The sequence below is a fragment of the Neovison vison genome, chromosome 5 (genome assembly GCF_020171115.1).
Source record: "Neovison vison isolate M4711 chromosome 5, ASM_NN_V1, whole genome shotgun sequence".
In the NCBI taxonomy this organism is placed as follows: Eukaryota; Metazoa; Chordata; class Mammalia; order Carnivora; family Mustelidae; genus Neogale; species Neogale vison.
Window position 1 is genome coordinate 121,717,108 of NC_058095.1, and position 14,101 is coordinate 121,731,208.

General features: G+C 36.5%; 1 protein-coding gene across 5 annotated transcripts in view; it reads left to right on the forward strand.

The window, feature by feature from the left end:
- The window catches only part of TDRD3 (tudor domain containing 3), a 171,847-nt gene that overhangs the window by 78,822 nt on the left and 78,924 nt on the right, over positions 1 to 14,101 (forward strand). For all 5 annotated transcript variants that reach the window (XM_044249844.1, XM_044249845.1, XM_044249847.1 and 2 more), the window contains exons 4-5: positions 4,856 to 5,016; positions 10,506 to 10,647. In XM_044249844.1, coding sequence (XP_044105779.1) covers positions 4,856 to 5,016; positions 10,506 to 10,647 — 303 coding nt within the window. The remainder of the gene's footprint in view (positions 1 to 4,855; positions 5,017 to 10,505; positions 10,648 to 14,101) is intronic.

Below are 14,101 nucleotides of genomic sequence, written 5' to 3' on the forward strand. Positions count from 1 at the left end.
GGAAACTCTTTATCTCTCCATCCATTTTGAATGTCAGTCTTGCTGGATAAAGTATTCTTGGCTGCATGTTCTTCTCATTTAGTGCCCTGAATATATCTTGCCAGCCTCTTCTGGCTTGCCAGGTCTCTGTGGACAGGTCTGACGTTATTCTGATGGGCTTCCCTCTGTAAGTAAGGAGCCTCTTTGCCCTGGCAGCTTTCAAGAGATTATACCTACAATTATAATTTCTCAATTTGACTATCAGGTGTCGTGATGTTTTTTTGGAGTGTATAATCTTGGGTGGAGACCGTTTAGCCTCTAGTACATGAACGCTGGTTTCATTCGCGAGATTCGGAAAATTTTCATGAAGGACTTGTTCCACGATATCTTCTAGACTTCTTTCTTTCTCCTCCCCTTCAGGAATTCCAATAATTCTGACGTTGGAACGCTTCATGGCATCATTTATTTCCCTAATTCTGCTTTCGTGGGATCTAAGCTGTTTGTTCCAGGCTTCCTCCTGATCCTTTCTCTCTATCTGTTTGTCTTCCAGATCACTAATTCTATCTTCTTTCTCAGTTACCCTAGCTTTGAGAGAGTTTAGATTAGATTGGAACTCATTGAGAGCATTGTGGACCTCCTCCCTGGTAGCTTTAAGCTCCGCCCTAACATTGTGAATATCCTGTCTGGTCGCTTTCAGTTCGGCCCTAATCAATTCTGTTTGGTCATCCATGGCTTTCTCCAACCTAGCTATTGCCTGGATAATTGTTAGCCTGAATTCTCTTTCCGACATATTGTCTATGTTGATAGCCGTTAGCTCTATTGCAGAAGGTCCATCCTCTGTATTTTTCTTCTGTTGGGCATTCCTCCTCCTAGTCATTTTGGTGGGAGCAGACTGAACAGATGTAGCTGGATGTATCAACTCTGGTGCAGTCAAGGTGCACCCTGGAACACTTCCTGATCTCCGTCTCAGAGAGAAGCCTCAGTCTGGGTGCAGAAGCTGAATAAATTCCCCCTTGGCCGCTGGCAGTGCAGGTTCCAAGTTAAAGACCCTGGGGGTGCAGGATCTTTTGCTCGTCCCCAAAGCCAAGGCAGTGGCGGCTGTCTGGGAGCTCCTGACCGCCAGAGAGGTTCCAAGCAGCGATCGCACACTGAGATTTTGCCGCCGGCCCGGGCTGGGAGTGCCCGGCTTGGGCGCACCTCTTTTCAGAGGCGGCTGTGGGTCGGGCGCGCGTCTGGGGCACTGAGAACGGGGTGCTGGTCCGTAAGCCGCAGGCTGGGCTTTTGCGCGCCTCTGTCTGGGGAAGAGTTTCGCGCGCGTGCGGCTTAGACTTTGAAACAATGGCGTGGGTCAAGAAGCGCCCCCGGGCCTTAGAAACCCAGGAGAGCTGGAGGGACGTGCGCGCGCATCTCAAGCTTTGTGGTAGGGCTAGTGCGCGTTCTGCAGACCGGCGCAGCTCCCATCCCCTCACAGGAGCCGGAACCCCCGCGCTCTGGGGCGTGCTGGTGGCTTAGGGACCAGGAGCCGGTTTCTCCGCCGCACTCTCTCTGCCTCTGCACCGGGGAGGCCGTCTGGGACCGGGGACTTAAGCCCCTGTCCCTAGCCGCCCCGATTCCCACAATTTCCCCCCGCGATCCTTTGCTCTTTTGGAGTGCTTTCAACCAGTCTCCAAGTTAATGCTGGTCCCCAGACGCAGGGCACTCTCGCTCGTATCGGGGTATTACTTTTGCACCAGTCGCCTCTGGTGGCTCCCTCCCCCTTTTGTTTATCTTCCGATATCAGTCCGCTGTTCCCATTCCGCTTTACCTGCTCACTGGCGTCTTCTGCCCCTGTAGAGATCCAGACGTGTATAATTCTGATCTCAGGCTGATTTCATGGGTGATCGGAGTTCTTTGGTAGGTAATCAGCTCACTTTGGGGTACCAGCTGAAAAGACGCCTCTTCCTAGTATCCCGCCATCTTGTCCCCCCCAATCGAATTTATATATTTTTTAACTTTGGGGTTGCCCTTGACACCAGTTGGACACAGATTTTGAGGTTAATTTTCATTCATTATTGTGGATGCCTTTAGATGATTTTATTTATTTTTTTAAGATTTATTTATTTGTTTTAGAGAGAGAGAAAAAGAGAATGCAGAAGCAGGGGGAGAGGCAGAGGGAGAGGGGAAAGCAGATTCCCCACTGAGCGTGGAACCCAAAGCTGGATTTGATCGCATGATGCCTAGATCTTAACCTGAACCAAAATTAAGAATTGGATGCTCAACCAGCTGAGTCACTTAGATTCAGAATTTAAAGTTAGCATTTATAATCTTAGAACTATAGCATTTTATCTCCTACTATTTGTGTTTTATTTAGGTCCCATACTTCTAGTTTTTTGTTTACTACAGAGTATAATAAGCTGAATTTTGTAAACATAAATGAAAATATTCATTATATCTGTTGGCTTACATATAGAACATTTCTGAATTGTGGAATAACTAATAGTAAGGCTTGATAATTCTCCTGGAGAAGTGACCATAAAAAGATTGTAGACTCTTCTAAGAGGAGTCTAGTAAATAGTACCTCCTTTTCTGCTTTGTTTTTGAATCAGTTGAGAAGTAAAGTGTGGGAGATGTGGGCCAAAATATCAGCTTTATTATTAATGAAAATTACTTTGAAAGATGTGATTTAGTGAGAGAGGCGAATGGACTAACTGAACCACAAACCAGTCAGACTTAGACACTCCTTCACAGTAGTGTCAATCCAGTGAAGTGCCTGATTAAATACCTCAGAGTTCCTAGCTAGATCCCAAGAAAAAGAAGGGTGAGAATGAGCCCAGTTTGAGCCCAGTATATATGGTATATTTTTCCCAATCAGATAAGTCATTCCATGAGTGGGTATATTCATTTCCTAAGGTTCCTGTAACAAATTACCACAAACTTGGTGGCATGAAACACAAAAATTTATTCTCTCACAGTTCTGTCGGCCAGAAGTCTAGAATCAATGTCTTAGCAGGGTTGTAGGACTCTGCAATTCCATAAAGATACGTTGTGATCTGTATTTCATATGACCAAGTTAGGGTGCCCCTGTTGTGCTGGATAAGAAATCCTAGGAAGTTTAATTTCTTTCTTACTAAGAATTAAACAGAAGCAAAAGTTTTCCTGTCACAAGTCAATGGATGTGCTCCCCCTAAAATACATGTGTCTCACTTTGGAACGCATAGATCTAGATCATCGATCAGCTAATAGAACTTTTTGTAGTGATGTAGGTAGTTTATATCTGTGTTGTCCAGATACAGAACATTTGAAATATGGATAATGTTACTCAAGAGTTGAATTTTAAATTTCACTTAATTAATTTAAATATATATTTAGGTAGTTGCATATGGTTCGACAGCACAAGCTGTATATTCATTAATGTCTAAGCTAAAAATATTAGGAGTAGAAAAATAAAATAGAATGGTAAACATTATAATAACTACAACCTGTCTATGGTTTAATTTAAATGTCCTTATTTTAATGACATTAACAAAGCAAAAGAAAAAGTTCATCCTGAATTCGCAACTTATCTGTACTTATTAAAGATTTTGGACTTGTTTTAAGTTGGAATTTTTTTTTGTAACTGAAAATTCAATGAAATTTTAGTCTCTTTTTTCTAATTATATTCTTTAGGACTAAATATATATCAAAATTATTTCTCTTTGGCAAAATACTAGTAAATATGAAGTAGAAATTTGTTAATTTGGGACATGCTTACTCAAGAAATTAAGTGTAAATGTTTGTCAGTCATTTCACATTTTTCTTTGCTGAAAATATAAATCACATTATTATGCACAGAAAGATTTTACTTAACACTATGTAACAAAAAAGTAGCCTTTTTTTTTCATTTGTAGGTATGATACTACTGAAAGGTATAATATTTTATAATGTAGAAAATATCACTTTGTAATAAAGTTGTTTTTCAGCCATGTAAACAGATTTTACCAGCATTTCCCAATTATATCAGAGGCATTTTGTTATATAAAATTTTTAAGAGCTCATCAATTTTATTTTTGGCTTTGATTGAAATGTGACCAGAGAGAGCATTTCTTCTCTTTAGTGCCAGGCATGTAATACAACATTAGATTTAAATTTACTTAAAAAAATAATGTGAAAATACATCCAGTACAGCTCACACTTTTTGAACTTTATATTGTTAAATTTTGGGGTATTGTATTCTTCATTAATGCCAGAAGAGGGCGTGCTTTAAACCTGCTGTTTTTAAACAGTATATATTCCTTCCAACTGGTGGTGTTAAGTTGATGTCCCTTAAAAAATTACCAAGTTCTTAGGGATGCCCGGGTGGCTCAGTGGATTAAGCCTCTGCCTTTGGCTCAGGTCATGATCCCAGGGTCCTGGGAGGAGCCCTGCATCCAGCTCTCTGCTCAGCAGGGAGCCTGTTTCTCCCCCTCCACACTCCCCTGCCTCTCTGCCTGCTTGTGATCTCTCTCTCTCTGTCAAATAAATAAATAAAGTCTTTAAAAAGAATTACCAAGTTCTTTAATTCCAGATTGTACCTTAAGGTACATGGGAGAAGATGGGGGGGTGCATATGAATAATTTAGAGCACATAATACTAAAAAATCTATTAATACACCTTTAATCCAGAAATATAACTTGGTTTTCCTCAGGTTTTCTCATTACTTTCTGAAAATGCATTCAGAATTAATGAATTCAGGAGACCCTTTTGAAGTTTTATCTTTAAATCCACCCAAATCCTGATGTATATTATGTAATTTTACTTTTGACCTTATTTAATTGAAATTATTATAAATCATGAAGTATGACCATTAAGGAAGAGGGAAACAGAATAAATGAAAATGCCATGGCTAGAAAGTGATATTTATTCCTTTGTATTTTGACAGCTTGAAGGTCCATGTGTTTTGCAAATTCAAAAAATTCGCAATGTTGCTGCACCAAAGGACAATGAAGAATCTCAGGCTGCACCAAGAATGCTGCGTTTGCAGATGACTGATGGGCATATAAGTTGCACAGCTGTGGAATTTAGTTATATGTCAAAAATAAGGTGATTGACACTTTAATTTCTGTATTTGTTGCAGTGTGAAGGTGCTATTCAAAATGGATTTTGTTTTACGAATTTTAGAAAGAAGTAATGAACTATTATAAGTGCCTGTTATGATTTTTCAAAAGAAAGTAAGGAATTTATACTTCTACTTCATCTGTATAGGAAAATAGGAATGGAGTTACTCTTTCCTTAAATGTTAATTACTTTAAAATAATTCAAGGTGGCTTTGTATGAAAAGTAATCATTTCTGTTTTTTTTTCAGTAAAATTTAGGTCAAAAATTTCCAGGAACAAATTCTCTGAATATGTTACCATTTCTTCTTCAGCAGCTGTGTCCATCACACTAGAAAAGTTTTATAGACTAATGAATTTTCTTAGGAAATGATTGAAACTAGAGACATGTGCCCTTCTACTTTCTGAGAGGACAGGGAACTCCATAAGGAACAATTTTCCAAATTCTTCTTTGGCTATTTTTATGAGAACTTTTTATTTTTATTTGCATAAATTTGATGTGTAACATTGTATAAGTTTAAATTGTATAGCATTTTCCTTTGATAGCCTTATATATTATCCCTAATGTAAAAATATTTATCGCATTGTAAAATTATAGCATAATATTGTCTGTATTTATTAGACTGTGTATTAGATCTCTGTGGCTCATTACAAATTGGTACCCTTAAACTGCTTTAATCTTATCCCTCCCTACCATTTCCTGGTAGCCACCATTTTATTCTTTTTACAGATTTAACTTATTTGGATTCCACATATAAATGATATCATATAGTCTTTCTCTGTCTGAATTATCTTGCTTAGCATAATAGTTTAAAGTCCACTCATGTTGTGGCAAATGGAAAGATATTCTCCTTTCTCATGCTGAATAATGTTCCATTGTATATATATACCACATCTTTTCTATCCATTCATTCGAGTTGTTTCCAAATCTTGGCTATTATGAATAATGTTGCAGTAAAGATGAGAGTATGTATTTCTGGTCAAAATCCTGCTTTCATTTCCTTTGGGTATATACCCTTTGGAATTGCTGGATTATATGGTAGATCTATTTTTAAGTTTTTGAAGAATCTGCATATTGTTTATCATAGTGTTTGAAGCAATTTACATTTCTACCAACAATGTATGAGTTCCCGTTTCACCACATCCTTGCCAGTATCTCTTGTCTTTTGTGTTCTTGATGAAAACCAATCTAAGAGAAGTAAGGTGATAGCTCATGTGGTTTTGATTTGCATTTCCCTGATGAGTAATAATGTTGAGTAGCTTTCACCTGCCTTTCGGTCATTTTGCTGTCCTCTTTGGAAAAATGTCTGCTTAGTTCTTCTCATTTTTGAATCAGATTTTTTTTTAATTATGTTGACAGAGTTCTTCATATATTTTGGATATTAATCCCTTATCCAATATATGGTTTGCAAAAATTATATCCCATTCTGTATATTTCTTTTCATCTTGTTTCTTTTTGTGTAGAAGCTTTTGAGTTTGATGTAGTTCCATTTACTGATTTTTGCTTTTGTTGTACTTTTGGTGTCATGTCTACAAAATCATTGCCAAGATCAATACTGATAAGCTGCTTCTGTGTCTTATTCTAGGAGCCTTAGGTAGCAAGTTTTATATTAAAGTCCTTGATCCATTACAAGTTAATTTTTGTGAGTATTGTGAGACAGGAGTCCAATTTCACTGTTATGTGTGTGTTTCTGTGAGAAACTTTTTAGAGTTGGCATTCCTGTTGGGATGGAGAAAAGCAATGAGAAGGAAGGGGGAAATGTTTTCTTTAACATCAGTGTCCCCACCATTCAGTGTGAGCAATTTTCCAAGGTGGAAATTTTCATTGGACATTTGTAGTGGTGTTCTAAATGCTCATGTTTGCTGCTGTGGCTCCTTTGAGCTTTCTCACTTAATGTAAACTCCTAGACCATATTTCTCTCCGCAGTGAGCATTTAACAAGTGTTTAGCAGCTGCTGTGTTCTAGCCCCTTTATCTGGTGCTAGGGCACAGAAGTAAAAAAAAAAAAAAAAAAAAAAAAATTAGATTTTTGCCCCCAAATAGCTCCTCTGCTAATGATGTAGGCACATAAGCATATAAGTTATAATAAATATGTCAACTAAAAGGATTAGGAGTTGGGATGCCTGGGTGGCTCAGTCAGTTAAGTATCTACATTCAGCTCAGGTCATGATCTCAGGGTCCTGGGATGGAGTCCCGCATCAGGCTCCTTGCTCAGCAGGGAGCCTCCTTCTCCCTCTGCCGGCCATTCTCTTGCCCTTACTCTCTCACTCTTTCTGACAAATAAATAAAATCTTTAAAAAATTTTGAAAATAAAAAAAAAGAATTAGGAGTCTAGAAAATTTACTCTACTGGGGGGAGCCAGGAATAAGACCTAAAATATGAGTATTTCAAGACTAGTGAGGGGGGAATAGTGCGTGCAGAGACATGTTGTCCCGAAAACAAATGAGTGAAAAGTTCCATTTGGAAGAGCTTTGGTGATTTGGGGTGGTGGTATATGGGAAGAAATGTGATTGGTTGAGGCCTCTAAGCCATGCTCAATAATTTCCCTTCTTTTTATTCTTTCTTCAATCTATATCTGCCTCTGGTAAAGGGAATGTCTTTCTTAGAAGATACATATTTGTCTAAAATACTGATTTTTTTAAAAAAAGATTTTATTTATTGAAAGAGAGAGCACAAGCAGGTAGAGCAGCAAGCAGAGGAAGAGGGAGAAGCAGACTCCCTGGCGAGCAGGGAGCCCAACGTGGAGCTTGATCCAGGACCCTGGGATATGACCTGGACTGAAGGCAGTCACTTAAACAACTGAGCCACCCAGGTGCCCCTGAAATGCTGGTTTTTATATACAAAGCAGGTTTTATTGATTTTGCATTATGGTTTTGTTGTTGTTGTTGTTGTTATTTTAAGTAGGCTCCACGTTCAGCATGGAGCCCAACGCAGGTCTTGAACTCACAACCCTGAGATCAAGACGTGAACTTAGATCAGGAGTTGGACATTTAACTGACTGAGCCACCCAGGTGCCCCTGTTGTCTTTTTGAAGAATGGAGAGTTCCTACTTTTGTGGTGAAAGACAGCCTCTCCTCCTTTGACAAATACAGTCAAACCCCCTACAAAGGAGTTTACAAATGATTCAGAAAGACTTGCTGTGCAAGACTTGACTTGTCTGATTTTACTGCTCTGTATTTCTCTGAGCTAAGTGAAGACACAAGATCGTCCAGGAAGGAGGGTCCCTTATGTTGTTAACTGTTTTCTTTTGTTAAATTTATTGCAGTTTGACAATTGAAAAAAAAAAATACTACCTCTTTCTCATCATCCAAGTGGCATGCTACTTTTGTTGCTGTGAAAGCAACAGCCTACAGAAATATTTTTACATGTGAATATCTGGGAGACTTTTATCGAAGTAATTGGTTAGTGGTTAGCTTAGAAGCAAAGTAGAATAATTCAGTAGAGAGGATACACCGGGATCTGATACGGACTGTGTTGTCTTCAGTGCACATTACATTTCTTTGGGGTGCTTTTTTCAATTCTTCTGTTCTACTTCCTGATTGACTTCAACTTTTAAACACCCAGTTCTCACTGTTTTTATGTTTGTCTTGTTATATAGCTTTTTAAAAATTGCATTGAAGAGAGAGTAGAGGCATTTTGGGGTGCCAATAAAAATAGTAATTAAAAATATGCTCTCTGAATAAGGGTTAGTTAGGACCTTGACAGCGATGTATATTAAAAATTATATTAAAATTTTAACATCTATTTATCCTTTTGTGGGCATAGGACTATCATTTAATCTGGTGAGTGGGAGTTTTTACCAGTTATCCTAATGAAATTTTAAGCACATCTTCAAATAATTTGACAATTTTTTCTCTTAACCTATTAAGGAGAGTTTGAAAAAGGTACAGTCACTTCATACAAAAATTAGTTTATCATTTGTTTTCAGATTAGCTTTTAGTTTTCAAGTTATATTATCACAACTTAAATGTCCCTGTAATTTGCATCCAGTCTTTTAAGTTCTTATGTAGTTTCTTTTATTGCTAATTTATGTTTCTAGATTTTCATTGCATTTTTCAACTTCATCAATTTGTAGGAAATTATTGGCTAAAAATGGTTTTGAAGTATAAGTCTTATATAAATGATACAATTCAGTAATTAGAGTAGTTTCTTTAAAGAGTGTAGCATCCTGTAGTTGAAACTTTTTTTGATACAGTTATGAAAATCTGGATCTGCTGATTGCCTAAAATTGAGAAAAACTTTTTCATTTAGTGTAACTGTATCCAACTGTTGCTGATACTGAAGTCTGATAAATACTGTCCTTAGTTATTTAGCACCACAGAGCTCTCCACTTAAGGGTTAGATTAGGCATGGCTGTTCATGACCATTTGTTCCATGAATTACATGTGATGACAAAGCTTGAGATCCTCAGAGTAGTTTTTACCAGATAATGTCTTGCTTTCTATGAGATCTTTGAGGCTTTAAAAACAGGTGGATTCTATTTCTTCTTGTTAATAACTGTTTTAAAACCATCTTTTTTTTTAAAAAAAATAGACCGATGATATTGATGCTTTACACTGATTTTGTTGTTGCGTTGTAAATGTGGACAACATGAAACCATTTCAGACTTATTTTCTAAATTTGTTCTACATATTTGAGAATGGTCTTTACTCCTGTTGAGAGTACTTTATCCCTTGCCACATATGCAAAGAAATGGGGTGGGACTCAATATCTGTGCTTTTATTTTAGGATAAATCTCAGTAATGAAATGGTTCCTTCCACTATTTCTTCTAACAGACAGTTGGTAGGGGTATAAACATTTCCTCTCTGGTTTTTGTAAAATGGATCATGGTGTACTGTTTGCCTTAAGTCTAATAATATTTAGCCTATTACAGACAAGTTATTGTAAGATTAAACTAAATTAACAACTCATTTGATCTTTAACTAGGTGGTTAACAAAAAAGAGCATTGTTTATATGCATTATGGTAGCTCATAAAGATGTAAAATTTCTAGGATTATTACTGGTCAGATATCTTTTTGTGTACTGAAACTTAATTTTGTACATAGTATATCTTTGCAATGCATTGTCAAAGCTCAGAGGGGAAAATGACAGATCTTTTCTTTGTACGGCATGCTGTGTACAACATGAGAAGGTACTTTCATAACTCTTATTTACAAATTTCTGAGGTGTGATTTTTATTGTCCACATTGTGGGTTTTGTTGTTGTTGTTGTTGTTGTTTTGTTTTGTTTTGTTTTTAATGGGGAAACTGAAGTTCATTTGTCAGTAAGGTAAAAAGTGACAGCCTTGGGCCTGGTCTTCTGACCTCTTACCTATACATAATCTATTTACACTGTATAGCCAGTGTCTCCTAAAAAAAAAGTGTTTGTATGAGTGTGTTTTGAAGAACTTGACCAGATTCAGAACAAAATTTGAGTTTGGGGAAGGAGCTTCAGTGTGTTTTAACTCTTTTTTTTTTTTTTTTCCTCCTTTCTTTAGCCTGAATACACCACCTGGAACTAAAGTGAAGCTCTCAGGCATTGTGGATATAAAAAATGGATTCCTGCTCTTGAATGACTCTAACACTACAGTTCTTGGTGGTGAAGTAGAACACCTTATTGAGAAATGGGAGTTACAGAGAGTAAGTGTAAACTAAGAAAAATGGCTTGAACTTTTAAAAAAACTTCACTTTTTAAAATTGCATTCTGTGCTTTAAGGAGATTGTCCCATAATGAACAGTAAAACTAGTCTCTTGTGTCAGAGTTGAATCAAATGGAAGACAGTGATCTTTACAGAAAACTATCTACCTTTATCTAAGTATATTCTTTGTCTTGAGCAGATGTCATTTTTCAGTATTTACTACATTTTATTACATATTTTAAAAAGTAATTCTTTACTGACAAGTTTTCAAAACTCCCAAGATACCATTTATAAACTATGTATAATGTATCTGTGTATAATTCTGCAAAAAAACCCAGTGTTTGTGAATATACATGTATATAATGTGTATTTGTCTTAATTCTTAATGTACAACCACACATATATACAACTGAAAGCAAGTTATATGTATAGATTTTCACATTAATGGAGAGATCATTATTATCTTGTCTTCCTAGGCATGTTAATTGGTGTTTTCCCCATTTATATTGGTGATATCTTCGTTCTCCTAGTCATCTAGGTTATCTAGTGATTTTTGTCTCTGGTTTGTTTCCCGTAATCAATTCTGTAGATCCACCACAATCAGACCTTAAATTGGTCCTTTGCTCTCCAGATCCATTGCTGTTGCTATAGTTTGTTTGTTTGTTTAGCCTATTTTTTAAATTTTTAAAAATATTCACAACTCGATTAAGTCTTTACATCTCTCGCCTGAACTACTGCAGTAGCCTTTTCGCTGGTCTCTCCATATACCCTTTCACCATCTTCTAATTTATTGTATTTATTTCTTCAAGATTATCTTCCTTCAGTGTCACTCAGAACACAGCATACCCTGCTTTTATTTCAAATGCCTTAATTTGGCATTCAAGGCTGTTTACAATCTAGCCCTGGTTCCAGTTTTCCTTTTTAACTTTCTAAATTATTTTACATGGATTTTTTCTAGCCAAATGGAACTACTTACTCTTTCTTTGATTCTCTATGCTTTCCTCAGTTATACTTTTGGGGGAAAAAGCTTTCCCCACATTTATATTATTTATCTTGTTTTCTTTCTCCTGATCCCTGCATGGCCAAATTGTTCCCTGTTCACTTTTATACCCTGGTCAAATGCTTGCTTCTTTACCAAGTGAAATAGCTTCTCCTTATGAAATTCTTGGACCATTTTATTTGTATCAGGAAGCATATTATTTTTTACTTAACACTAAAATTATGTTTACTTAACTTCTTTAATAGATTGCAAGCTTTTTGAAGTCAGAATTGTTTGTGCCTTTGTTCAATTCCTTGAATATTTATTGAACAGTCTGTAGTATTGTGCTGGACTCTTGCATCAGTATACCATGTAATCCTCCTAACAGTCTTATGAGGGAATATTATGTCCATATAGATTAGGAAATGGACTTAAAGAACTGTTAAATAATGTATTTTATGATTAGAGAGCTAGTAGGTGATAGATCTCAGAGTTCCGGTATCTCTAAAGCAGAGCCCTGATCCTTACATAGAAAAAACATTATAACAAATGATTGTGGAATGAGTAAGTTACAAAGCCCATAAAACTACTCTTTGATAAAATTGATGTTCTTATGCTACCCTCAAATCTTGCCTGTTACCTAGAATGAGCCAAGGGGCCTAGCAATAGAAGCTTTTGCTATTTTATGATACATTATTCTTTTCTATTTTCATAGTTTGAAAGTGCCTCTTTTCGGGAAGTAAATAGTAAAGAAGTTTAGGGATTTTTTTTATTCCTTAGGATTCATTACTTAGATAGTAATGTGCTGCATTTAGGCCTGCAGTACTATGCAGTATAAGATAATGTTCCATAACTGCATTGTTTAGTTTAAAATGTTCAAAAGCAAGTAATTCAGAAGTGGATTGATACTTTTACATAAATAGCCACATTTATGAACTTTGAATTTCCTAGAGAAATCCCACCCATTTCATATCACTCTATTCACAAGTTAATAAATTATTTTTTTTATTATTAGAGACTTTAAAAAATGTGGTAAGATGCTCTCAAGTCAGACCAGTACCTTAAATTATTTATGCAACCCCAGCCAGCGAACTACTTCACTAACTATAAGTCAGTTAAATATTTCTAGAAACTTCCTCACCCCTAGAACATACACTACACATGCATACACACACACACAAACACAGTAGTAGTTTGATAGTTGTCCTTGTAATGTTTTATTATATTATGTTTGCATTTTGTTTCCGGAAAGCTGTGTTATTTTTCTTGTTAGGAGGCAATAAAAATTTACATTAGAAAGCGTTAAAAAACATTTTAATACGATTATAGTTCTCTTTGGTTTCATGGTTGTTGTTGCTGTTTTGATTTGGTAACCATAGTGATATAGAAACCATGGAGAATTCAATTACTTAATAAGCATCTGGCAGGTGGTACACTTAGAAATTAGATGTACACAAAGAAACCATAAACCATAGAGTTAATTTTGAAAGAGGGCCCTAACTGTTTTGTAAAATAAATAGGGGACATTGGGCAGTATTTATTTATTTATTTAAGATTTTATTTATTTGACAGAGAAACAGTGAAAGAGAGAACACAAGCAGGGGGAGTGGAAGAGGGAGAAGCAGGCTCCCAGCTGAGCAAATCCTGGCTCTATCCCAGGACCCTGAGATCATGAACTAAGTGGAAGGCAGACACTTAATGACTGAGCCACCCAGGTGCCCCACTGGGTAGTACTTAAACCATATGCAGGTGTTATAGCTATAACAAATTGGTAATAGGTGATGAAAAGAAAAAAAACTCAAACCTCAAAATGTTTTGTATGTTGGACAAAGACAAGTTCTAGAGATTTCTAAATCAGATGTAATTTACCAAGTAATGTCGTTTCAGTAACATTTTAGTGTCCCTCAGCCTATTCCCATGACAGATCTGGGTTAGTTATTTTCTTTGGTATGTATGTATGGTAATGTATACATAACATAAAATTTGACATTTTAACCATTTTAAGTGTAAAATTCAGTGGCATTAAATACATTTATATTGTTAATACAACTATCACAACCATCCATATCTAGAATTTCTGTCTTCCAGAACTTGGACTGTATACCCAAGAAATAAATTCACAACCCTCCTACAGCCACCCCTGGTCTCTGGTACTCACCATTCTACTTTCTGTCCTTATGAATTCAACTACTCTAGGTACTTCATATAAATGGAATCATAGGATATTTGGTCTTTAGTGTCTGGCTTATTTCACTTGCATAATGTTTTCAAGGTTCAGCCATGTTGCAGAATGTGTCAGAATTGTCTGGCTTTTTAAGGCTGAACACTATGCCTTGTGTGTGTGGGTGTACACACATTTTCCTCATTCATCCATGGATGGACATTAGAGTTGTTTCTATTGGCTAATTGTGAACAGTGCTGTTATGAACTTGGTTGTACAAATATCTTTTTAGGTTTCTGCTTTCAATTCTTTTGG